At 45.1% G+C, this 27,500-nt stretch overlaps 1 protein-coding gene across 10 annotated transcripts in view; it reads left to right on the top strand.

The window, feature by feature from the left end:
* ebf3a (EBF transcription factor 3a) overlaps nt 1–27,500 on the top strand; it is a 57,685-nt gene that overhangs the window by 22,163 nt on the left and 8,022 nt on the right. For 5 of the 10 annotated variants that reach the window (XM_078279137.1, XM_078279136.1, XM_078279133.1 and 2 more), the window contains 6 exons: nt 6,687–6,768; nt 10,057–10,174; nt 13,096–13,226; nt 14,343–14,469; nt 20,406–20,494; nt 27,209–27,274. In XM_078279137.1, the coding sequence (XP_078135263.1) occupies nt 6,687–6,768; nt 10,057–10,174; nt 13,096–13,226; nt 14,343–14,469; nt 20,406–20,494; nt 27,209–27,274 (613 nt within the window). Of the gene's footprint in view, nt 1–6,686; nt 6,769–10,056; nt 10,188–13,077; nt 13,227–14,342; nt 14,470–20,405; nt 20,495–27,208; nt 27,275–27,500 lie in introns of all 10 variants that reach the window. The other 5 variants (XM_078279134.1, XM_078279129.1, XM_078279138.1 and 2 more) reach the window with 3 other exon arrangements.

The raw sequence follows: 27,500 nt of genomic DNA, 5'->3' as shown, positions 1-27,500 counted from the left end.
ACAGCAGCGTGTTGGAGCCTGACAATTTCTCTGTTCTCCAATTACAGCGAGGTCAAAGATTCATCATGCTAATCATGTGTCTGTGTGTGTGTGTGTGTCTGTGTGTGTGTGTGTGTGTGTGTCTGTGTGTGTGTGTGTGTGTGTGTGTGTGTGTGTGTGTGTGTGTATGTGTCTGTGTGTGTGTGTGTGTCTGTGTGTCTGTGTGTGTGTCTGTCTGTGTGTGTGTGTGTGTGTCTGTGTGTGTGTGTGTGTGTGTGTGTGTGTGTGTGTGTGTGTGTGTCTGTGTGTGTCTGTGTGTGTCTGTGTGTGTGTGCTGTCTGTCTGTGTGTGTGTGTGTGTCTGTGTGTGTGTGTGTGTCTGTCTGTGTGTGTGTGTGTGTGTGTCTGTGTGTGTGTGTGTGTGTGTGTGTGTGTGTGTGTGTCTGTGTGTGTGTGTGTGTGTGTGTGTGTGTGTGTGTCTGTGTGTGTGTGTGTGTGTGTGTGTGTGTCTGTGTGTGTGTCTGTGTGTGTGTGTGTGTGTGTGTGTGTGTGTGTGTGTGTGTGTGTGTGTCTGTGTGTGTGTGTGTGTGTGTCTGTCTGTGTGTGTGTGTGTGTGTGTGCTGTCTGTGTGTCTGTCTGTCTGTGTGTGTGTGTGTGTGTGTGTGTCTGTCTGTCTGTGTGTGTGTGTGTGTGTGTGTGTGTGTGTGTGTGTGTGTGTGTGTGTGTGTGTGTGTCTGTCTGTGTGTGTGTGTGTGTGTGTGTGTGTGTGTGTGTGTGTGTGTGTGTGTGTGTGTGTGTGTGTGTGTGTGTGTGTGTGTGTGTGTGTGTGTGTGTGTGTGTGTGTGTCTGTGTGTGTGTGTGTGTGTGTGTGTGTGTGTGTGTGTGTGTGTGTGTGTGTGTGTGTGTGTGTGTGTGTCTGTCTGTCTGTGTGTGTGTGTGTGTGTGTGTGTGTGTGTGTGTGTGTGTGTGTGTGTGTGTGTGTGTGTGTGTGTGTGTAATGGAGCAGCACCGAAGGAGTGTTTCAGGTTTTTATGAAACAGAGATGTTGGACTTTAACGTATTTTCAGTGTCTTCACAGCAAAACAACATGTTGTAGTTGTCGGCAGACTCAAAGTGAATCGTGGATCTATTTTCATTACAGTTTTTTCTGTTGTGAGATGTGTTAACAGTCTGTTTTGTTGTAATTTGTTTAAGATCAGAAAACAAAAACATCCAGTACGTTAGCAGCTTTCTTGTCTTTTCTGTCCTTATAAAATCAGAAAAATGTTAAGTGTCATTAAGAATAATGTTATAAAACACACAGACTCACTTCCTGTTTCTTTCTGAGCAGAATACAGTTCAAAGGTAGTTATTATATTTTATATTTGAGGGTTTAAGGGTAGTATTTACTGTTTCTCTGCTCAGGGTGGAGATGTGTTGACACAATTCAAAGATATTTGTTCCCGTCAGTCCCTGAGACACAGAAACATGTCATCAATCATCTAATGAGTAGTTTTTTTTACAAGAATATACAAAAAAATAAACCAAAAACATAAAATACACAAAAGTAGCCATACCTCCATCTTTATAATACATTAACCAAAGAGGGACATACCTCCATCTTTATAATACATTATCCAAAGCATGATAACGGTATGAGCGTGACGAGACTCTCCAAAATCTGATGAAAATCTTTTAAACTGACCTTTGTTGATCTGAAATGAAGACAGATTCAGCAACTGCACGGCCTATTGCTCTCTTCAAATGTTTTCAGTTCGTCCAATCAGCTGCCGGTTTTCAATTTTGGGCGACAATACAGATTAGCGCCTCCTGCTGCTATGGAGACGTATTACGTCTCGTCTCTTCAGTGTGTTCTGAGGAACTTTTTTGACTAACTCTGGGAGACTGATCAGTCCGACTGCCTTGTCTGCCGACGGTCGGCCGTCTAGTTGGTGTGTCAGCAGCTTTACACTCAGTGGCACCGTGACGAATGCCAGGGGGAGATTACTCGCCAAGGAAGCAAAAAAGAGAATTTAACCAACAACGCGACAGGCAAAGCAATAAGACCAACTTTAATATTGGAGTGGCTAGAACAGGTGCGTGGAAATGATGGAGATGCTAAGAGATCATTTCAGGTTCAGCCACTGTAGGAGGAGGGGCTAGAAAGTAATATTCAGTTGGTTGTCATATACAATTCCACCACTAGATGGAAGAAACTCTTACACAATGAAGCTTTAAGTACAGAAATAACTCAAGAAATAAATCATTAAAAAGAAAGTATCTATTTTCAAGACCTTTTCATTTTCTTTACATGTTTGAAATGAATTTCAATCACTCACAGAAAACTGTCAAAATCCTAAAACATTTGCCGAGCAATCAATCATCTCCTTCATTAAATGATGTATTGATGTGTGTAGTGGTTGAGTATTTGTACTCGTTGTGATGCTCTGCTGTGAAACAGGAAGTGGTTTCTGTCTGCGTGGGTTATTGATGAGTCTGCTGCTGACTGACAGTCATCATTAATTCTCTCTCATTAGGATTCAGAAACATCGTTAACAGCAGAACCTTCTGCTCATTTACATCTCAAACACCCTAAAACACTTCATTCATTCACCTTCATGTATTCAGAGTCATGAGGGAGCAGGTGTGTGTGTGAGCAGCCTGTTCTCATGGGGGGGGGGGAACATGCAGGACTTTAAAGTGCTCATATTATGGTTTTTTGCTTTTTCCCTTTCCTGTATTGTGTTATATATTTATTTGTGCACAATATAGGTTTACAAAGTGAAAAAGACCAAAGTCCCCCCCAAAGGGACTTACCATCTCCAACAGAAAACACTGTTCACCAACTGCTCCAAACAGCTCTATTGTAGTCCAGCCTTTACTTCAGAGACAAACGTGGTCACTTTGGAACACACGTTATAATGCTCGCCTAGCTGCTAGCATGGCACGCCCTCATACTCTGCTTCTGACTGGCTAGTAGTCCTTACCTAGGTACTGTCAGGGCCCTCATACTCTGCTTCTGACTGGCTAGTAGTCCTTACCTAGGTACTGTCAGGGCACGCCCTCATACTCTGCTTCTGACTGGCTAGTAGTCCTTTACCTAGCTACTGTCAGGACACGCCCTCATACTCTGCTTCTGACTGGCTAGTAGTCCTTACCTAGGTACTGTCAGGGCACGCCCTCATACTCTGCTTCTGACTGGCTAGTAGTCCTTACCTAGGTACTGTCAGGGCACACCCTCATACTCTGCTTCTGACTGGCTAGTAGTCCTTACCTAGGTACTGTCAGGGCCCTCATACTCTGCTTCTGACTGGCTAGTAGTCCTTACCTAGGTACTGTCAGGGCACACCCTCATACTCTGCTTCTGACTGGCTAGTAGTCCTTACCTAGCTACTGTCAGGACACGCCCTCATACTCTGCTTCTGACTGGCTAGTAGTCCTTACCTAGGTACTGTCAGGGCACGCCCTCATACTCTGCTTCTGACTGGCTAGTAGTCCTTACCTAGGTACTGTCAGGGACACGCCCTCATACTCTGCTTCTGACTGGCTAGTAGTCTTTACCTAGCTACTGTCAGGGCACGCCCTCATACTCTGCTTCTGACTGGCTAGTAGTCCTTACCTAGGTACTGTCAGGGCCCTCATACTCTGCTTCTGACTGGCTAGTAGTCCTTACCTAGGTATTGTCAGGGCACGCCCTCATACTCTGCTTCTGACTGGCTAGTAGTCCTTACCTAGATACTGTCAGGGCACACCCTCATACTCTGCTTCTGACTGGCTAGTAGTCCTTACCTAGGTATTGTCAGGGCACGCCCTCATACTCTGCTAGGACAGGAGGACATGTCTGTGTTTAGGACAGGAGGACATGTCTGTGTTTAGGACAGGAGGATGAATCTGAAAACCAACGTGAGAAAAAGACGGACTGAGATGAAGACAGCAGCTTCTTTAAAGTAAAGATGAACCTGAAACGCCGAGTTTAAATGGCTCGGATCAGATTAACCGCCAGCGCTGCCGATGGCACGTAAATCACATGCACACACACTCAGACGCACACATGCACGCACGCACACTCAGACACTCAGACACACACACACACACACCTTCTCTCAGTGTGGAGTTAATTTGCTCCATGAAGTAGAAAATGTACTCGCAGTGTGAGGAGGAATTGTCCTGATGGTAATGTACGGCCACAGAGTGTGTGTGTGTGTGTGTGTGTGTGTGTGTGTGTGTGTGTGTGTGTGTGTGTGTGTGTGTGTGTGTGTGTGTGTGTGTGTGTGTGTTCAGCGTCAGTTTTAGTGTGTGTGACTTCCATTCTTCCTGGAGATAAATTTGCGATGCGTCCTAATTTCCTGCTCGTAAATATGAGCAGTAATAGAGTGTGTGTGTGTGTGTGTGTGTGTGTGTGTGTGTGTGTGTGTGTGTGTGTGTGTGTGTGTGTGTGTGTGTGTGTGTGTGTGTATGGTGTGTGTGTGTGTGTGTGTGTGTGTGTGTGTGTGTGTGTGTGTGTGTGTGTGTGTGTGTGTGTGTGTGTGTGGTGTGTGTGTGTGTGTGTGTGTGTGTGTGTGTGTGTGTGTGTGTGTGTGTGTGTGTGTCTGTGTGTGTGTGTGTGTGTGTGTGTGTGTGTGTGTGTGTGTGTGTGTGTGTGTGTGTGTGTATGTATGTGTGTGCGTGTGTGTCGGGTCTTCCCTGCTTATCAGGTAACAAATTGAAAGCTTAATCTGTCCGTTGAGTAGATTTACGATGACGATCGCTGACTCAGAGGACGATGAAATAGACACAAGAAGGAGACGAGAGGAGATAAGCTGGGGTACTAAGATAGAAGAGGAGGAGAAGTGAGAGGAGGTGAAGAGGTGAGAGGAGATATGTTGAGTCTGAAGATAAGATCACCATCAGCTGCTGATGCTGGGTGGTTACCACAGCGATAACTGTGTGTGTGTCTGTGTGTGTGTGTGTGTGTGTGTGTGTGTGTGTGTGAAGTTACATTTTTTGAGGGCTTTTTCGACTCTCTTTTTACCACTTTTTGGCTTTTTTTTCAACACATTTGACGTTTTTTTTACGCTGTTTGATAATGAATTTGCAGCTGCTCCGTCAGCTCCTCCTTCCCCGGCCGCTGTGTGTATATGTCGGCCGAGTTAGTTCTTTGATTATTTTCTTACACATTAAAGCCATCCGGTCCCGTGTAGCGTCAGCTGTTCAGCATTCACACGCAATTTCTTCAGCTTTTAAAGTTAATTTAGATTTTTAAGATATTAATTAGTGATTAATAATCTAACTCTCTGTTTGGGTGCTTGAAAATAACACGTACAGGTGACTCATAGCAGTGTTTCTCAAACTTGTTGTATCGTCTATGTAAAGAGGTACAATACAGCGCCGGCAGTGATTCACTAAACAACAACCTTTATAAACAAAAACAGATATCCAGCACTTAATTCATTCATTAATATCATATAATTATTTTATGAATTATGCATGACATATTTTTAAGTTTGCATTTTTGCAAAAATGTCACGTATTCCCTGCAGTACTCTAAAGTACCCCTAGGAGTACACGTACCCCCATTTCAGAAACACTGACTCATAGGGTAAAGTTTTTTAGCTTATTTTAATATTTATGTCCCTTCTGTGGTCGGGTTAGCTCAGTTGGTAGATCAGGCGCACATATATATAATACACATATATATAAATATATCCTCCGGCTCCGTATTATATTTATTTCCCTATAATGACCCTAATATGTTGTCGTAGTTTAAAATGTTGTTTGGAGATTAATAATATCAGTTAAGGATGGTTTGAATTGTTGAAACATGCTGATCGTCATTTAGAAGGTTGATGTGTCTGCAGAGCATCTGTTCATTGTGTGTGTGTGTGTGTGTGTGTGTGTGTGTGTGTGTGTGTGTGAGTGTGTGTGTTTGTGTGTGTGTGTGTGTGTGTGTGAGGGGGTGTGTGTTTGTGTGTGTGTGGGGGTGTGTGTGTGTGTGTGTGTGTGTCAGCACTTTGTCCTTCTGTAGCCTCATTAGAGACAAGCAGCAAGGAAGGCTGGGTAATCAATACTGCAGAGTCCCTCAGAGACTTCTGTCTTCTTTTGTCCTTCTCCATGTGTGTGTTTACAACCCGTTACGGTGGAAACACCTGTGATCCCCTCCCATCCAAACATCAATATGACCATAAACAACAAACAATAAACAAGCAAGGCTCAGCCCAGTTCAGATTCATGTCAGATTTACAGGCAAACCTAACAACAACAAGAATAAAGTTAACAATGATAATCACCTAACCCACCAGACTCCATGTAAATAATCAGGACTTTTAGCGTGTATAGAGCCAGCATATCTCCACATGTAAATGGGTGAATTAAGGGTTTATTTCAACCAAACCAGAGTGGTGATTGTTGGAACAGTGGAAAGATGAACCAAGACGGCTTTTGGTAGCTTGATTTAGTTTCTGTCCACTTTGAATGAAGTGTGTTTTACGATGATAAAAGTCCTGATTATTTACATGGAGTCTGGTGGGTTTGGTGATGGTGATTTTTTGGCTGTTTAATATGAACAAAAAGGTTTATATCTGTAGGGAACTTTCCACAATGTTGTCTGACACTAAGAATAATAATCTGAGGGTCGGTGGCAAAAACACGCTTTTAGTTACACTAACTGACGGTCTGTCTGTTTGTCTGTTTGTCTGTCTGCCTGTCTGTGTGTCTGCCTGTCTTTCTGTGTGTCTGTCTGTCTATGTGTAGGTTCTTCCTGAAGTTCTTCCTAAAGTGTAACCAGAACTGTCTGAAGAATGCTGGAAACCCACGAGACATGCGGAGGTTCCAGGTAACACACACACACACACACACACACACACACACACACACACACACACACACACACACACACACACACACACACAAAGATAAATTCATTTCCCAAAGGGCAGGTCGTGGCTTTGGAGGACCTGCTGTACCCATGATGCATTGCTGCGGGGCGGCCCGAGGCTTATTGCTTTGCAGATATAATATGAGATGTCATCTGGAACTGTCTGTCTCTCTTTCTTTGATTTTCCTAACGTGTTTAGCCTGCCCTCCATCATTAAAAATCTGTCTGCTAACCTCGACTGTAACAGCCTCTGAAAGGACCGTCACCTCACCGTGCTCTGTGCCAGGCTCACAGCGGGCTGGTTTATGGGTAGACGTAGTCTCTACGCTGTAGCCTTTGTAAGTGTCCTACGCTGTTGTGAGGACTGATACTTGTGCGTTTGTGTGTGTGTGCATGGGAGTGTGTGGTAGATCAAGTGAGAGGGTGACGGGATTAGCTTCTGAGTGAGTACCAACTCTGGCAGTGGAGGCAGAGAAACAAAGTGTCTCCCCTCACGGTGGGAAAAGTTGAGCCTATCCTTAATTCCGTGTTGTTGACGGTGAAGGAGAGCCTAGAAATAAGGAGTTAATGTGTTGCTACCAAGCCACGGCCAAGTGGACCAATAACAGTTGTTGGGGTCTGCGTCGCTGAAGTTGCATTTCTAGAGAGATGCACGTCAGGCTACGGCGTAGAAAATAATAGGTCCAAGTCTAGCCACGTACCTACGTACGTACTCACCAACGTCCCTACACACAGTACCTACGCACATACCTACGCACATACCTACGCACATACCTACGCATGTACATATGCACATACCTACGCATGTACATATGCACATACCTATTGTTGTTCATGGGTTTTGTACAAATCCGTTCATGTGTTGGGGGGGAGGGATTGTCCTCCTCTCTCTTCTCTTTGTCTCAGAGTTTTGTCTGCTATCATACACACACACACACACACACACACACACACACACACACACACACACACACACACACACACACACACACACACACACACACACACACACACACACAGACACACACAGACACACACACACACACACACACACACACACACACACACACACACACACACACACACACACACACACACACACACACACACACACACACACAGACAGACACACAGACACACACAGACACAAACAGACACAAACAGACACAGACAGACAGACAGACAGACAGGTGAAGCCTCTGACATGTAGGTGGTTGTTAACAGCAGGGTGAAGGATGTGCCGGTTAGTCACCGTGGCGACGGACAGCAGCGAACTTCTGCTCCGTCGCCACGGATCAACGGCAACGACCTCGCCACGGCAACTAGCTGCCGAATGATGAACGGCCTCAGCTGAGAGGAAGTGACATCACACAGGGGAAGGAGGGGGGGGCACAGTGGTTAAATACATTTAGTCAAATGAAGAATACATAATTCTAAGTTTTTATCATATTAATTAAGTTTAAATAATCTTTTATTTTACCATTTAAATACGTTTTGGTAAATTATTCACACAAACATTTACATAACTAATGACACCAACATGGTTCATGATGTTTCATTAACTTCATATTTTAAAGTCATGTCCTTTAAATACATTTAGTCAGATGAAAAATAGATGTTTTAACAGATGTTTTATTTTTAAATTAATTAATTCATTTTTTTTTTATATTTAAAATAAAATGTTATTTTTTATTTGTTAATTGTTTTCTTATTCATTTTATTTCCAACGACCAACGTCAGCAGGACCGGTAGAAGAATTCAGTTCACTTCAATATCTATCTATAGATATATATATATATATATATATATATATATATCTATAGAGTCTATATATATATATATATATATATATCTATATATATATATATATATATATATAGCTATATATATATATAGAGCTATATATATATATAGAGCTATATATATATATATATAGCTCTATATATATATATATATATATATATATATATATATAGCTCTATATATATATAGCTATATATATAGAGCTATATATATATATATATATATATATATATAATATGTATATATATATATATATATATATATCTCTATATATATATATATGAATGAGGACCATATCTACCTGTGATTATTGTTGTGAATGCTGGATCTTTTACGTATATGTTATATTTTTCTGAAACCATTTTTGTACATTAACTCCTTTCACATTTTTTAACAACCATCAAAACGTTGAGCCCAGTGAGGACATTCCTGCTTCTCTACAGAATGTCCAGAAGCTTCTACAAATGTTGATTCACTACACATTCGTCCTTTCACAGAGAACAGCCTTCAAACTGTGAAATGGTCCACATCGTCCCGACGTCCGGGTAGCTTGCAGCATTAATCTCTGGTCTGGACTCATTCTAACCATGTATAAATATGAAAGTTAGAAGAAATTAAATGATTCGAGTGTGATTTTTGTGATGAACTGTACCAGACAAAGATGTTTTATTTAGTCTGTAGGAAACCATTTGAAAACCTAACCCTAATCTTTAATTCAGATTACACCCCCCCCACCGTGATTTAGATATTGCACTAGTCCATATTGCAATTTCTGTTCTTTATTTTCTGTTTTGGGGGCTTTTCCCTGTATGACATAGTGACAGTGGATAGACAGGAAAGGGGGAGAGAGATGGGGGATAACACGCAGCACGGGGCAGCAGGTCGGATTCAAACCCGCGCCGCTGCAAAGGACTCAGCCTACGTCAGGCGCACGCTCTACTGGGGGAGCTAGAAGCCACATCTTGCAATTTCAATATAAATGTGATTAATTGTACAGCACTCCAATATCTGTGTATTAACAGTTGTATTTCTGTTGTTATTTACATTTCATAGCATTATGTTGTGCTCTGGAGGCCGTGGCGGCTCAAAAGCAGCTTAAAGTGTAAAATAGTTTGGTTGTGTGGCATATATGTAATTTTAGCTAAAAACGAGCCATTATATGAAATGATTATATTAACCAGTAGGACTTGGATTGGGAGATTAAAGAGCAGATTTCTTAGCAGAACTGTGAGAACTGAACAGCATCGTCTAAAATGTTCTCAGCTGTTACTGTAGCTACACACAAACACTTTCTGTGTTATAATCTCGAGGAATGAGCTGCCACAGGTGTTTTTTACAGATTTCTTTCTACTCCTGCTTTCTACGTCTCTTGTACCCAAAGATCAGGAGCCCTGTTCGGTCTCTCTGTCGGTTTGAAATAAAGTTTTCTGTTTCTGTTTGCAGGTGGTGGTGTCTACGACAGTGAACGTAGACGGCCACGTTCTCGCCGTCTCCGACAACATGTTCGTACACAACAACTCCAAACATGGCCGCCGAGCCCGCAGACTGGACCCGTCTGAAGGTACGCAGCTTTAAACTCTCCATCCGTTCAACCTTTGTTCAGCGGCCCTCATTTCAGATCAGGACAACCAGCAAAATAAATACAACTATGTAAAGCAATACAAGTACATGTCTAGAGGTCCAAAATCTGATGAATAAAATGTCCAAAAGATATTTGTTGAACCAATCAGAAGCTGCACACACACACACACACACACACACACACACACACACACACACACACACACACACACACACACACACACACACACACACACACCCACAACCATGTAAACCAAGCCAAAAATGTGAAGCCAAAGGTCAGTGTTGACTTGTTTTAACCAACAGGTTCTCACTCCCGTCTCCTAAAATACGGATGCTTGGTCAGGTGCCTTTGTCGTTGTCATTGACGCTAAACATCTCCTTTAGCATCATATAACACGCTTTATCTAAACGCGCTGTGTCGGGACTATTGGGGTCCCTTTTGATGCAGTTAGGTTAAGGAAAAGCTTGTGGGTGGGCTTACGTTTCCGTGACACGAGGGAATAACGGGACGGTTACAGAAGAAAGCGACTTTAGGAAAGGTGCCGGGCGGGACACGAACTACTCTCTAAACCCCGCGGAGCTGCTGCTCTCCGCAGTACGTGACACCGACACGCTGACGGATGCTGACAGCCACTGTCCAAACCTGCGTATGTTACGAGTTCAGACTGAGAACGGGTTGGTTTTAACAGACTGTTCTTACGTAACTTACATCCTTACCTAACTATGGCCTCCTGTGTACGTTACGTAACATAACATCGTCATTTTAACCCAAACTACCATGTTTTACTTTTGTTGTTTAAACGACACCGCGGCTCGCGTTGCATTCGCAGGACAACGCGCACATTCTGCTGCATAACTGTAACGAGTTCAAGGTATTTTCTACCTGGAAGTTCTGGTACACAGACACTGTGATGCTTAGTCTAAAACTGGAAGCTCCTCCTTCCATTCCCTCAGAAGCCGACCGTGTCAGGACAGTTTCTGATTGGTCAGAGTTCAGCAGAAGCAGCTCTCAGTCTGAAGTTGATCTTTTTATAAAACCTGGATCCTAAAACACGTGAACCAGAGAAAGCTGAGCGAGGAGCCGGAGAGTAACGAGGAGGAAGACGAGGATAATTCGCTCTTTGAAGAGAAGTCACCCCAGTGGATTATGGGTAGTTAGACCAGACGCCTCCCCGTCCCCAGAGAGGACAATGTGTGTGTGTGTGTGTGTCAACCTCTTTAATTGCCCTCCTAATTAAAGACGGTAACCATGGAGACCCCCCTCCCAATCAGAGCAGCAGAGTCCCGTGGGTTTGAGCCCTCTCTCTCTTTATTCGGCCTCCTCCAGAGTTAGAGTCTCACGTTAAATACATCTCCAGGAAGAGAGACGCGCTGCCTCCCTCCAAACACATTATTACATCTGATGAGTCTGATGCATTGACACACAATATTATCATTATATTAGTCACAATTAAAAAGACTCAAAGTGAAAAATGTAACAACTCAGCCAGCCCTAACATTCTCACCAGGCCTGATGCATGTGATACGTTTGGGGAGTTTTTGAGCATGTGCAGGTCCCCAAAAAGGCGACTCATTGCGCCTAATAATAATAATAATTCCTTCAGTTTCAAGAGGGCTTCCCAAAGAAAGGTTACAAGTGAAGAAAGAAAAATAAGATGAAGACAGTTAGATATAAAACAGGATGTCAGCTCTACAGAATTATTCTTTTTCTCGGGAAATATCGTGTTTTTCCCAAAATAATGTACAGATTATTAAGGATTTTTGGGCTGAGCACCAAAGGTTTACAATGTTTGGCCCCGCCCCTGAATGTGTCCATCTGGCCCCGCCCCTTAATGTGCCCATCTGGCCCCGCCCCCTGAATGTGTCCATCTGGCTCCGCCCCCTTAATGTGCCCATCTGGCCCCGCCCCCTGAATGTGTCCATCTGGCTCCGCCCTCTTAATGTGTCCATCTGGCTCCGCCCCCTTAATGTGTCCATCTGGCTCCGCCCCCTTAATGTGTCCATCTGGCCCCGCCCCCTGAATGTGTCCATCTGGCTCCGCCCCTCTTCTGTTGGAGAATAAACAAACAGGGATTCCTGTCCTTCTGATCCTGAAACAGAACAGAACAGGATAGAGGTCAGGTGCTGTAATGTCTTTTTAAGTCTTCAGTGATGAGATTAGCCGCTCAGCTACACACACACACACACACACACACACACACACTTTCTCTTCATTTCACTTTATAATTAATCTGCTGCCGCTCTTGAAAGAAGAGAAAGTCGTCATTACCGGTCGACTGAGAGAGAGTGAATGAACTAAGCTAAAGCGGATAAAAGCCATGACCCAATTAAAGCACGTTCTGTGTGTGTGTGTGTGTGTGTGTGTGTGTGTGTGTGTGTGTGTCTGTGTGTGTGTGTGTGTGTGTGTGTGTCTGTGTGTGTCTGTGTGTGTGTGTCTGTGTGTGTGTGTGTATGTGTGTGTGTGTTTGTGTATGTGTGTGTGTGTGTGTGTGTGTGTGTGTGTGTGTGTGTGTGTGTGTGTGTGTGTGTGTCTGTGTGTGTGTGTGTGTGTGTGTGTGTGTGTGATGTGTGTGTGTGTGTGTGTGTGTGTGTGTGTGTGTGTGTGTCTCTGTGTGTGTGTGTGTGTGTGTGTGTGTGTGTGTGTGTGTGTGTGTGTGTGTGTGTCTGTGTGTGTGTATCCTTCAGTAGTCAGGCTGGAATGTGTTTCCCAACCTGTAGGTCGGGACCCTCAAACAACAAGACTTTCCTGCTGCCATCTTTCCTGATCTGGAGCTTTACTGAGCATCATGTAACAAGATGCTAACATTTCTATTTCCCTGTCTCTCTGTCTCACTGTCTGTCTGTCTGCCTGTCTGTCTGCCTGTCTGCCTGTCTGCCTGTCTGTCTGTCTGTCAGCAGCCACTCCCTGTATTAAAGCCATCAGTCCGAGTGAGGGATGGACGACGGGCGGAGCGACCGTCATTCTGATCGGAGACAACTTTTTTGACGGCCTGCAGGTCGTCTTTGGCACCATGCTGGTCTGGAGCGAGGTAACGACACCCACCTAATCAATAACCAGTAACACTCTCAGTCAACCAATCACAACGGTCCTGGGCGGGGCTAAGCTCCGGACGCAGCGACAGTGTCTCTGCTAAACAGTCTCAGGAAGGAACTGGTTCTGGTGAAAAGTCCCCATCCAGTATTAAATGAAGTTAACTGTTGACACAACCCAGTAACACCAGCCACAGTGGCACTGAGCAAACAAGTTAATGTCAAGCCTTACACGCCTACAACAGTACATCTGTAGTCACGTTACCAACAAATGCATATCCATATAAATATATATCCGAGATGCATGCGATGATCATGTCATGCAACTACTGAATTAGAGTACCGGCACCTTTTTGGTCCAATTCAGGCACTGTTCCCCGAAAGAACCAAGCAGGCCCGCCTGTATCACTTTCCACATTTTTCTCAAAACTTGACATTTTCAGCGTGTAGCTTGTTAGCTCAAAGTTTTCAGTTTTTTCCCAAAAACAACCGAGAGAAATGTATTTTCATTCATCGTCGAAGTTGCGGCCTTTTGTAAGTCATTTATTTTGGTGCTAAACTGACTCACCGGCTTTTATTTAGATCTTAATCCAGTTTAGCTTTTCAGCTTTTCAGCGTTCACATGCATTTCTAGAGTAGTTTGTGATGTGACTGGTTGTAACAACACACAGAGAGTAGGTCAGCTTTTATTCTGAAAATATACTTCTGTTGATCCGAGCTAACTCTGGGAAGTCGGCCCTTACATTAAAACTGGTTATACATGTGGTCTTATGAACATCTTATGAACTCATGTTGTTAGGGACGACGGGAGACGTAGCAGCTGTATGTTTACACTTACTTACACCTCACTTTGGGTAAGGGGTTAGGGGGTTAAGGTTAGGGGGTTAGGGGGTTAGGGGGTCCGAAGACCAGTCAGGACCGTCGGAGAGCTGGGGCAGCACCCACACTGTACTCATCACTGTACTATACGCACATCCTAAACTCTCCTCAAAAAAAGCTTCTGTTTAATTCAATGTGCTGCTCCTGACTTTTTCTGTAACACCCCCTGTCTCACTCTCTCCCCCTGTCTCTCTCTCTCCCTCTCCCTGTCTCTCTGTCCCCCGCCCTCTCTCCAGCTGATCACCCCCCATGCCATCCGGGTGCAGACCCCTCCCCGTCACATCCCCGGGGTCGTCGAGGTTACGCTGTCCTACAAGTCCAAACAGTTCTGTAAAGGAGCACCGGGACGCTTCGTCTACACAGGTACTGATACAGACAGACAGACAGACAGACAGGAAGACAGACAGGCAGGAAGACAGACAGACAGACAGGCAGGAAGACAGGCAGACAGACAGACAGACAGACAGACAGGCAGACAGACAGGCAGGAAGACAGACAGACAGACAGGCGGAAGACAGGCAGGCAGGCAGACAGACAGACAGACAGACAGACAGACAGGCAGACAGACAGGCAGGAAGACAGACAGGCAGGCAGACAGACAGACAGACAGGCAGGAAGACAGACAGGCAGGAAGACAGGCAGGCAGGCAGGCAGACAGGCAGACAGACAGACAGACAGGCAGGGAGACAGGCACACAGACAGACAGACAGACAGACAGGCAGGAAGACAGGCAGGAAGACAGGCAGGCAGACAGACAGACAGACAGACAGGAAGACAGACAGGCAGGAAGACAGACAGACAGACAGGCAGGAAGACAGGCAGGCAGGCAGGCAGACAGGCAGACAGACAGACTGACAGGCAGGGAGACAGGCACACAGACAGACAGGCAGACAGACAGGCAGGAAGACAGGCAGGAAGACAGGCAGGCAGACAGACAGACAGACAGACAGGAAGACAGACAGGCAGGAAGACAGACAGACAGACAGGCAGGAAGACAGGCAGGCAGACAGGCAGACAGGCAGACAGACAGACTGACAGGCAGGGAGACAGACACACAGACAGACAGGCAGACCGACACAGACAGACAGACAGACAGGCAGACAGACAGACACACAGACACACAGACAGACAGACAGTCAGACAGACAGACAGACTAACCCCCCAATGTAGCACAGGTAGACTTTTTATTTGACAGTTCTTGTTTTCCGACGTTGAATCTGTCCCAACTTTACGCAGCATGTTGACGCTCAAAACCCCTTCTGATTGGCTGAATCAAAAGCCAATAAAGGAGTTTATTGGCCCACACAAGACACCGAAAGTGTCCTAGTTTCCTCATACCTTCCTGTGTCCTCCTTCGCTCCTTCCTGTGTCCTCCTTCGCTCCTTCCTGTGTCCTCCTTCGCTCCTTCCTGTGTCCTCCTTCGTTTCTTCCGGTGTCCTCCCTTCCTCCTTTCTATGTCCTCCTTCCCTCCTTCCTGTCCTCCTTCGCTCCTTCCTGTGTCCTCCTTCCTCCTTCCTATGTCTTCCTTCCGTCCTTCCTGTCCTCCTTCCCCCCTTCCTATGTCCTCCTTCCTTTGTCCTCCTTCCTGTGTCCTCCCTCCCTTTTTCCTGTGTCCTCCTTCCCCCTTCCTATGACCTCCTTCCTGTGTCCTCCTTCCTGTGTCCTTCCCTCCTTCCTGTGTCCTCCTTACGGTGTCCTCTCTTCCTCCTTCCTATTTCCTCCTTCCTTCCTTCCTGTGTCCTCCTTCCCTCCTTCCTGTGTCCTCCTTCCCTCCTTCCTGTGTCCTCCTTCCTGTGTCCACAGTCCTGTGTCCTCCCTCCCTCCTTCCTGTGTCCTCCTTCCCCCCTTCCTATGTCCTCCTTCCTGTGTCCTCCTTCCCTCCTTCCTGTGTCCTCCTTCCGGTGTCCTCCCTTCCTCCTTCCGGTGTCCTCCCTCCCTCCTTCCTGTGTCCTCCCTTCCTTTCCTTCTTCTGTTTCTTTATTTCTCGTCTTTCTGTCTGCAGCAGATCTTAAGAGGTGTTTCATTTCACACTGCTGTCGCAGTAATTACACACATTTAAATCCCATTAACCCTCAAACCCTGACCTCTCACACACACACACACACACACACACACACACACACACACACACACACACACACACACACACACACACACACACACACACACACACACACACACACACACACACACACACACACACACACACACACACACACTCACACACACACACACACACACACACACACACACACACACACACACACACACACACACACACACACACACACACACACACACACACACACACACACACTCACACACTCCCACAAACACACTCACACACACTCCCACACTCACACACACACCCACACTCACACACACACACACACACACACACACACACACACACACACTCACACACACACACTCACACACACACTCACACACACACACACACTCACACACACACACACACACACACACACACACACACACACACACACACACACACACACACACACACACACACACACACACTCACACACTCACACACACACACACACACACACACACACACTCACACACGCACACACACACACACACAAACACACTCACACACTCACACACACTCACACACTCTCTCTCTGCTGTGAGTGTGATGTCACACCTCAGTGCTTCAGAGCTCCCAGCATGCTTTGCTCCACCACTTCAGAAAAGAACGGCTACGTCTCCTTGGCTCCGCCCACACAGTCTGATCTCTGATCTCGGCAGCAGTGTTTCCACGTGGCTCTGCTTTAACACTAGATTTGAAATGTGTGTGTGTAATAACTGCTGAATAAGAAACAGATTCCTGCTGCTGCCTGAAGGAGTCTGTTACTTTACACAAAAGGCAAAGAAAACTTTTACTCACTTTTACCTATTTCAGCCATACACGCTCATACTGACCGCTCGGATTTTCGCGGTATTGTTTTTAATTTTTCGCGCGGTTGAAGATGCATCTTGGTTGCTTAGTAACTACCATAGTCTCTGTCAGAGAAACGTCACTAGCAGTCTCAAGTAACAAGTGTGGGCATCACCGATGGGCTGAAGGCAAAGCCAGAGTCAGTAACGTAGACTACGGCGTGGATGGACTCAGGTCTGATCAGAAGAAGGGTTAGGGGTTAGGGGGTTAGGGGTTAGGGGTTAAGGGGTTAGAGGTTAGGGGTTAGGGGTTAGGGGTTTTACGGGGTTAGGGGGTTAGCGGGTTAGAGGTTAGGGGTGTTAGGGGGTTAGGGGGTTAGGGGTTAGGGGTGTTAGGGGGTTAGGGGTTAGGGGGTTAGGGGGGTTAGGGGGTTAGAGGTTAGGTGTGTTCCGGGGTTAGAGGTTAGGGGTTTAGGGGTTAGAGGTTAGAGGTTAGGGGTGTTAGGGGGTTAGGGGGTTAGAGGTTAGGTGTGTTCCGGGGTTAGAGGTTAGGGGTTAGCGGGTTAGGGGTTAGGGGTTAGGGTGTGTTCCGGGGTTAGGGGTTAGCGGGTTAGAGGTTAGGGGTTAGGGGGTTAGGGGTTAGGGTTTAGGGGGTTAGAGGTTAGGGGTTAGGGGGTTAGGGGGTTAGGGTAGTATGGATCCCACAGACCTTCCCACGCGTCCAACAACAACGTGGTTGAAATGGAGGGCAACGGTATGCACGGGCCGGTGCATGCCACTCAGTTCCTCCCCTGCAGTATGCCATTGAGCCCGATATATGTCAAGGGGTGGTGGGGTGAGAGGGGGGAGAGAGGGTTAGGGGTTAGGGTTAGGGGTTAGGGGTTAGGGGGTTAGGGGTTAGGGGGTTAGGGGTTAAGGGGTTAGGGGTTAGGGTTTACAGTTCTGTATCAGAAGGCAATCACCGGGCGCTCACTCTGTGAGAGGCACGGTACACGTAGAAGGCCGGCGGCTGTCTACGTGTTCATGTAACGTTATACATGCTACAACTGGCTGGAGTCATTGCACACATCCTCTCTAAGGAGGGCACCAGCAGTAAACTGTCCGGAGGAAGTTCATGCAGCTACTGGAGAGAGCTGAGAGCGGAGATTATGGAGGAAAAAGGGCAGCGGGCACGGTCCGAGCAGGGCTGGTCACCACAGCAGACACCAAAACGGAGGCAGTGCCAGGTTAGGTTATAGCTAAATGCTCAAATAAGATACTTTGAATTGTTATTTGGCTGTTATGAGTTAAGGTGAATGAATTTCCACACCATATTTTTCGGGATATGAAAATATGAAATAATTACGGTTTACTATGCCATGATATGAATTATTGAAACACGTATCACTACTCAAATGTATAATTAAACTCGTTAAAATGTACATTTCAGTGTTGTGATGTTTTTCTAAAGATATCCTAACACAATACATAAAACAATATCGCAATTAGGTATTCACCATGAGAGATTATAGAGCTTGGAAGCTGGCCGCTCACGGCTGTTAAGGACATTCTTCCAAAAATATTCCAACTTTCTTTTTTCGAAAAACTTGAACATTTGTTGTTTTTTAATATTGACACTTTTTTCTTGTTGAAGATTTTGAGATTTTGTTCTGAAAATATTGAAGGAATGGTTTGGTCCAGCGTCCCAGACTGAAGGACAGACTGAAGGACAGACTGAAGGCAGCTTTGTGTGGAGTCCAGTAGTTTCTGAGAATTTAAGAAAGCTAAACACATAATCGTAGAGCTGTACATGAAGTCAGAGCTAAACGATAACTGGAGCTTAAAGGTGCACTATGAGTTCCTGCATGTTTTCAGCACATTTTCATTTTTGCCTCATTTTAGTCATCTCTCCTTGATCCACTAGCTGCCTGCCCCTGAACACACCGTGAAAAAGCCCGGCAGGGAGACAACACAGGGGTCGTACACGTCAAACAGACACTAGAGGCACAGACTGGGCACCAAAATACAACAAACCACTCCAGCCAATCAGCCAATCATCAACTCACGCTACTCAATCAAATCCCCCCCCCATATATATATATATATATATATATATATATATATATATATATATATATATATATATATATATATATATATATATATATATATGAAGGACATTATCGTCATCAAAGACATTGAAGAAGAGTTTTCCGGTTTGATCCATAACAGACAGACTGCAGGTTAAACAGACACACAGGTGATAATAAACTGTCTAACAGTCAACAACACAAGGTCACACACACACACTCTGCTTGTTCCGCCCTGTGAGCCTTCAAGGACTGAACACTGTTTGTGATGTATGGAGAGTCAGTCTAAAGCTTGTTAAACGCAGCTGAACCAAGACGGGATTATGATTCACACACACACACACACACACACACACACACACACACACACACACACACACACACACACACACGCACACACACACACACACACACACACTCTCACACACACACACACACACACACACGCGCGCCCTCGCTGTGCTCTGCTGCGTTCGCTGAAGCTCTGATTTATCAGCTCCCGACCACTTTAAACTGTAAATGATGTTGGAGGAGAGTCGAGGAGAAAACACACAGTGTGACTCAATCCAGATACTTCTGTGAGTACTCTTACGTGTAGTACATTGTGTACACTTGTCGACAGGGTACTGTAGACAAGTACACAGCGTAGTCTCAAATCCAAATACTTCTGTGAGTACTCTTACATGTAGTACACTGTGCTGTGAGTACTCTCACATGTTGTACACTGAGTACACTTGCGATGTAGTCTCAACTTCAGATGTCCCTCATTTAGACCAGATGTCCCTCATTTAGGCCAGATGTCCCTCATTTAGACCAGATGTCCCTCATTTAGGCCAGATGTCCCTCATTTAGGCCAGATGTCCCTCATTTAGACCTGATGTCCCTCATTTAGACCAGATGTGCGTCCCCTTCCTCTTTCTTTGTGTTGGCGTTCTAACCTCTGGTGGATTTGTGAGGACTATGGTTAACTGGTCCTCAGATCTCTGCAGGGTAAATCCAGACAGCTAGCTAGACTATCTGTCCCTCTGACTAAAACTACTTCTGAACGTCCACGTTCCACCAAAACCAGCTCCTTCCTGAGACTATTTAGCAGAGGCACCGTGGCTCCGTCCGGAGCTTAGCCCCGCCCACGATGATTGTGATTGGTTTAAAGAAATGCCAATAAACCAGAGCACGTTGTCCTCCCATCCAGGAATGCTGTGTGGACTAGACAGACCTTCCTCCACAGAGCTGTGGAGGAGGGTCTGGACCAGAGAGACTAGTGGATTTCTAACATCTCATAACATGAAACTGAATAACTGTGAAGATTTCTATCTTCTTCTGCAGCTCTGAACGAGCCCACCATCGATTACGGCTTCCAGCGGCTACAGAAGGTCATCCCCCGTCACCCTGGAGACCCCGAGAGACTGCCCAAGGTAACACACACAGACACACACACACACACACACACACACACACACACACACACACACACACACACACACACACACACACACGCACAGAGACACACACACAGACACACACACACACACACACACACACACACACACACACACACACACACACACACACACACACACACACACACACACACACACACACACACACACAGACACACACACAGAGACACACACACACACACACACACACACACACACACACACACACACACACACACACACACACACACACACACACACACACACACACACAGACACACACACAGACACACACAGACACATACACAGACACACACACACACACACACACACACACACACACACACACACACACACACACACAGACACACACACAGACACACACACACACACACACACACACACACACACACACACACACACACACACACACACACACACACACAGACACACACACACAGACACACATACACAGACACACACAGACACACATACACAGACACACACACACACACACACACACACACACACACACACACACACACACACACACACACACACACACACACACACACACACACACACACAGACACACACACAGAGACACACACACACACACACAGACACACACACAGACACACACAGACACACATACACAGACACACAGAGACACACACACAGAGACACACACACACACACATACACACACACACACACACACACACACACACACACATACACACACACACACACACACACACACACACAGACACACACACACACACACACACACACACTCAGACAAACAATCGTTTTATACAAACAGACAGAATAATAACTGATTATTGTTGGTGTTTTCTCCATCAGTCTGTGTTCTGGTTGGCTGCTCAGAGTCCTGATAATAATCAGCTGATTCTCCTGTTCAGTGTGTGTTTGTGTGTGTGTGTGTGTGTGTGTGTGTGTGTGTGTGTGTGTGTGTGTATACGGTTAGGGTTAACCTTATGTTTTCTGAGACGTGTGTGTCACGCAGGCAGTGTGGAAGCTCTAACCTGTTAACATTGGAGCCAAAATAAAAAAAAAATGCACACGCCACGCAGCTGCATATATATATATATATATATATATATATATATATATATATATATATATATATATGTATATATACATATACATAAATCTATACAGTATATATACTGTGTGTGCAGTGTGTTTGTGATGTGTGCTGACATGCTGTTAGCTCCGTAATGAAAACCACATCCACCATGTCTTTAATAATTCATCTGTGATGCTTTTATTCAATTACCCACGCTGCCTAGTGCTCAGCGTGCTGCAGAGGCTCTAATAACTGGAAGTAATCCTCATGTTTCACTCAGCAGACGCTCAACCAACAAACAGCTTTCTGATGCTTGTTTTCATCCTTTTTCCACACTTTTATTCATGTTTTGATGACACTTGATTTGACACTTATTCAACGCTCACTTTGGCTTTGTTTGATGCTTGTATTCATGTTTTTAGACACTTTTACTTCATCTTTTTTCAAAGTTTTTTTTCAAAGTATTTTTTATGGTTTTTTGACCTGTTTTCAGGTCCATTGAGCCAGAACGGACCAGCTGTACTGATCAGGGTTTTAGGTTCTGGGGTCAAACATGTCAACATCACATCCTGAGACTGAAATCCTTAAATCCTGTGTAGAAACTCCAGATGAGCCTCACAGGTTTTTGTTTAATCACAGATCTGATATCTTGGTTGACACACAACTCTCTGTTTCATAAGACCAGCATGAACATCCCTGTAAGACCAGAATGCACCTGAACACACCTCCCTGTAAGATCAGAATGTACCTGAACACACCTCCCTGTAAGACCAGAATGCACCTGAACACACCTCCCTGTAAGACCAGCATGCACCTGAACACACCTCCCTGTAAGACCAGAATGCACCTGAACACACCTCCCTGTAAGACCAGAATGTACCTGAACACACCTCCCTGTAAGACCAGAATGCACCTGAACACACCTCCCTGTAAGACCAGAATGTACCTGAACACACCTCCCTGTAAGACCAGCCATGGGCCACAGATGGGAGCAGATTCATTTGTTATTTAAACGACGTGGGCGCAGGACGGGAAATTGACAACTGGGTCGGTCTTAAACTAGCAGAGAGACTTGGGTCGGGGTTTGAGCTGTGCTGGGTGCAGGATCAGGTCCTTCATATCTAAACCAGAGAAGGTAACGGTGGCGGTTTTAAACACGTGGTTAACGTTGTGAAACGGTTCGACTGTGGTTAGGTTTAGACACCAAAACTACTGAGTTAAGTTGATAAAAAGATGGAGGTTTGGGTTAAAGGCATGTGAAGAGTAAACAGACATTTAGTTCTCTCATAAACAGTTTGAACATCTTAGTTCTGCTGCTGCTGATGAAGTCCTTGTAAACCACATAAACCAACACAGAAGGTCCTCGGATCACAGAGTCACAGCGGCCGATTTTAAAAGTTGTTTCTATGTAAATGAACCGAAACAACATTTGTCACTGTTAGCTAACTTCACACACACACACACACACACACACACACACACACACACACACACACACACACACACACACACACACACACACACACACACACACACACACACACACACACACACACACACACACACACAGACACACACACACACACACACACACACACACACACACACACACACACACAGGAAAGAGAATTAAATTCTACAAACACACACGTAGAAGAGATGATTGAATAAAAGGTAAACCTGTGTGTGTGTGTGTGTGTGTGTGTGTGTGTGTGTGTGTGTGTGTGTGTGTGTGTTTAAAGCCCATTGGCAAACAGGGAGGTTGAAACAGTCAAATCAGGTAATCAGCAAGTGCAGCCATGTGGCAAGAAAGGAGATTGGCACACACACACACACACACACACACACACACACACACACACACACACACACACAATCAGTGTTTCCCTTATCAGATATATAAAAAGAAATAACTTCTTTCTGTTTTTGCTGTCTGTATTTCAGGACTAAAGGCAGGAACTCATCCATCGTTCATAATAGAGACGTCGCATTTTAAATTAAAACCTTTTAAAGACGTTAACGATCATCGTGACGCTGGTGACAGATCCCTCCAATGCAGAAGTTACAATTAATAATAATAAATAGTCAGATCCAGAAGTCCAGTTTAAGAAACAGATGAAGGAATGAAGGTTCATCAGACACTAAAGACACTATGGATCCTATCCTGCACCCAGCACAGCTCAAACCCCGACCCAAGTCTCTCTGCTAGTTTAAGACCGACCCAGTTGTCAGTTTCCCGTCCAGCGCCCACGTCGTTTAAATAACAAATGAATCTGCTCCCATCTGTGGCCCATGGCTGGTCTTACAGGGAGGTGTGTTCAGGTACATTCTGGTCTTACAGGGAGGTGTGTTCAGGTACATTCTGGTCTTACAGGGAGGTGTGTTCAGGTACATTCTGGTCTTACAGGGAGGTGTGTTCAGGTACATTCTGGTCTTACAGGGAGGTGTGTTCAGGTGCATGCTGGTCTTACAGGGAGGTGTGTTCAGGTGCATTCTGGTCTTACAGGGAGGTGTGTTCAGGTACATTCTGGTCTTACAGGGAGGTGTGTTCAGGTGCATTCTGGGTGTGCTGGTCTTACAGGGAGGTGTGTTCAGGTACATTCTGGTCTTACAGGGAGGTGTGTTCAGATGCATTTTGGGCGTATTGCTATCTTGAGGCAGCGGGATATAACGTAACCCGATTTGTTCAGGTCCTAACCACAACCAATCAAGCTGCTTCGTAGGGCGGGACTTGGCGTGGCCATAGTGGGATTCGGACTAGTGGGCTGTAGGACCAAAGGGAATTTTTTGGGTTATTGACAGGTCGGAACAATGGAGCTTGGTTGCTCACGGTTCAATGCAACCGGAGTTTACCAACCCCCGCACCAGAACAATCGCCTAAAAGAGCCATTGTCCCTTTGGACAACTAAAGACGGGATCTGGCTGCATTGACCGGGACGAGAACTCCGTGGGACGGTGTTGACCTACAGCTGGGAAACATGAACCCAAATATAATCTGGATTTAAACTGTGTGTGAATGCGCTGAATGTGACGGCCGACCCCTTCCATTATCCACATGATGATTCAGACGCTTATTATGGGATTTATTTACACTGGTTCCATCCATATAATTATATTTTATTCATGATGTCGCGTTTATTAAGGTTCATTTCCTGCCACTGAGGCTTAAAGATGTGTGTGTGTGTGTGTGTGTGTGTCTGTCTGTGTGTGTGCGTGTGCGTGCTTAATAAAAGAATAATTGGTTTCCTCGTCAGTGATGACATCCCAACCTCCAGCACTATGTTCGTGGTAACCTTGTTAGTGTGTGTGCGTGTGTGTGTGTGCGTGCGTGTGTGTGTGTGCGTGTGTGTGTGTGTGTGTGTGTGTGTGTGTGTGTAAGAGGTGCTTGTCATCTCGCTGCATAACAATGAAACACTTGTAACAATAATAACCCTTTCATTTGTCACTTTAAACAGTGTGTGTGTCAGTGTGTGTGTGTGTGTGTGTGTGTGTGTGTGTGTGTGTGTGTGTGTGTGTGTGAATAAATCTCTCATTCTGCGACGCTCTTGATTGTCGCTCTGCATAAACGAGCAGATTGAAGACGATTGCTGAACGCTACTTCACAGAAATGACTTTTTGTCAGAGAGAGAATGTGTGTGTGTGTGTGTGTGTGTGTGTGTGTGTGTGTGTGTGTGTGTGTGTGTGTGTGTGTGATCCAAAATGTTTTATTGTCCTGTGATGAAGAGATTTACTGTATGGATGAATGGATGAGTGTTCAAACATTTAACAATATGTTGACACTTATTTTAATGCTTTTTTGTGTTCTCTCCATGTTTTTAATTGACAGTTTTTCTGACGCTCGTTCTTTTTTGACATTTCTGGCGCTTTCTGCTCTTTGTTGACGCTTTTTGCAGATTTTGTTTGGGTTGACCTTCAGGGCTGTAATGTGACGTATTTTAACAGAACAGATGAATGGATGAACAGAGGAACAGATGAATGGATGAATGGATGAACAGAGGAACGGAGTGGTGGAGGAGTGAGGGGGCGGGGTTAATTGAAAACCCTGCTGAAGAAGTTAGTAATGAAAAGCAGCAGATTAACTGAGAGAGTGTTTAATTAAGATAAAGACTAATGAAGGCTTGTTCTGCTGCCACTGATTACACACACACACACACACACACACACACACACACACACACACACACTCTCAGAGCTGTTTGTTTGGCAGTGTTTTAACACTAACTGCTCATTGAAGTGAAGTAGTTCAGTGTTAAAGACGCTAAGAGTGTGTGTGTGTGTGTCTGTGTGTGTGTGTGTGTGTGTGTGTGTGTGTGTGTGTGTGTGTGTGCACTCTGTGAAGTGTAACTGAGCTCTGATTGAATAAACACAGTTTAATACAGTCAGCTCCATCAGTTAAACAAATTACAAAATTCACAAAGTGTATTCACGAACTAGTTCCAAATACAAATACCTTGAGAAGCTACCTGAAGCTTGTATACAGATAGTAAACATATATTATAAATACTAACCGGGGTAAAAGCCAAAAAACAGCAGAAAAAGACACAAAAACTTAATAAAGCATAAGAAAATTGCTGAAAGCCCCAAATAAAATCAGTAGAAAGTACTGAGGGTTGGCCGATGGCTCGGGGCGAGTAAATATAACAAGCCACTTGTTCCAGTCGTCGTCGTATCATCAGTGACGTTAACGTGCTGTGTTTGCATAAAACATGTCTCATGTGCAGTTACTATCGGTTTAGAAACTAAAAAGAAATGTTCCAGCATAAACTCTTTAGTAAAGTAGTAAAACGGAAACCTAAAAAAAATGTCTGCGGACAAACAGATTCAAATAGAAACCTCCGTCTCTCCGGTAAAATAATATGCTGCGTTCCAGACACCATGTTTAGCCCGTAAGTTACGACTTCAAGTCACGACTCACGACTTGTCAGCATTCCAGGCAAAGTCACGAGAAACTCTTCTAGCTAGCGTTAGCGTATCTGATGAATGCACGTTATGATGTCACTTGTTGAGCCAAGTTACCCTATAAGTCAAATAAAACACAAAGAAAAGAGACATTTTTTGACAAGTTTGTATTGAAGAACAAAGAAAACAGTTTGCCTGTCAAGTAAAAAAGTTTCAGCACCACGGACAGCGACAGCTGATGGACAGCGATGGTGCTGAACAGGCCAAGAGCTCTCAGTCAGTGCCACGCTATATGACTGACATGGCACTGTTATATATATGTTTGATAAGAAGAGCTGGATCATCACAACCTGAGATCATATGCACCCAAGCACCCACGCTATCTCCGCTGCTGGCCCTGACGCGTCCACTGCTGTTCTTACGCTGTTTGGACCCTTTTTATGTCCTGACGGGGCTCAGACTCGACACTGTGGGGTTGGTACTTCATCTTCACATCAGAGTGTCTGCTGTCTTTCTTCTCTTTCTCTTGCCCTTTATTTAATGCTTTTTTAGGTGCTTCCTTTGATGTTTTTTTGATTATTCATTGACGTTTTCTGCCATTTTTTTGCCATTTTTTTTTTTTTTTTTTTGACAGATTTTTGTGCCACGTTTTGGCCGTTTCCTTTAACCCTTTCCTCCCCTCCTCTCTTCTGTTTCAGGAGGTGCTGCTGAAGAGAGCAGCAGACCTGGTGGAGGCGCTCTACGGGATGCCTCACAACAACCAGGTAACACACCTGTCCATACCTGTCTACATCTGTCCACACCTGTCCACACCTGTCCACACCTGTCCATACCTGTCCACATATGTCCACACTTCTCAACACCTGTCCACACCTGTCCACATCTGTCCACACCTGTCCACACCTGTCCACACCTGTCCACAACTGTTCACACCTGTCCACACCTGTCCACACCTGTCCACACCTGTCCACACCTGTTGACACCTGTCCA

This window comes from Sander vitreus, chromosome 21 (genome assembly GCF_031162955.1).
Source record: "Sander vitreus isolate 19-12246 chromosome 21, sanVit1, whole genome shotgun sequence".
NCBI lineage: Eukaryota > Metazoa > Chordata > Actinopteri > Perciformes > Percidae > Sander > Sander vitreus.
The sequence above is the reverse complement of the archived record's forward strand: the minus strand, read 5'-3'. Positions and strand labels throughout refer to the sequence as shown.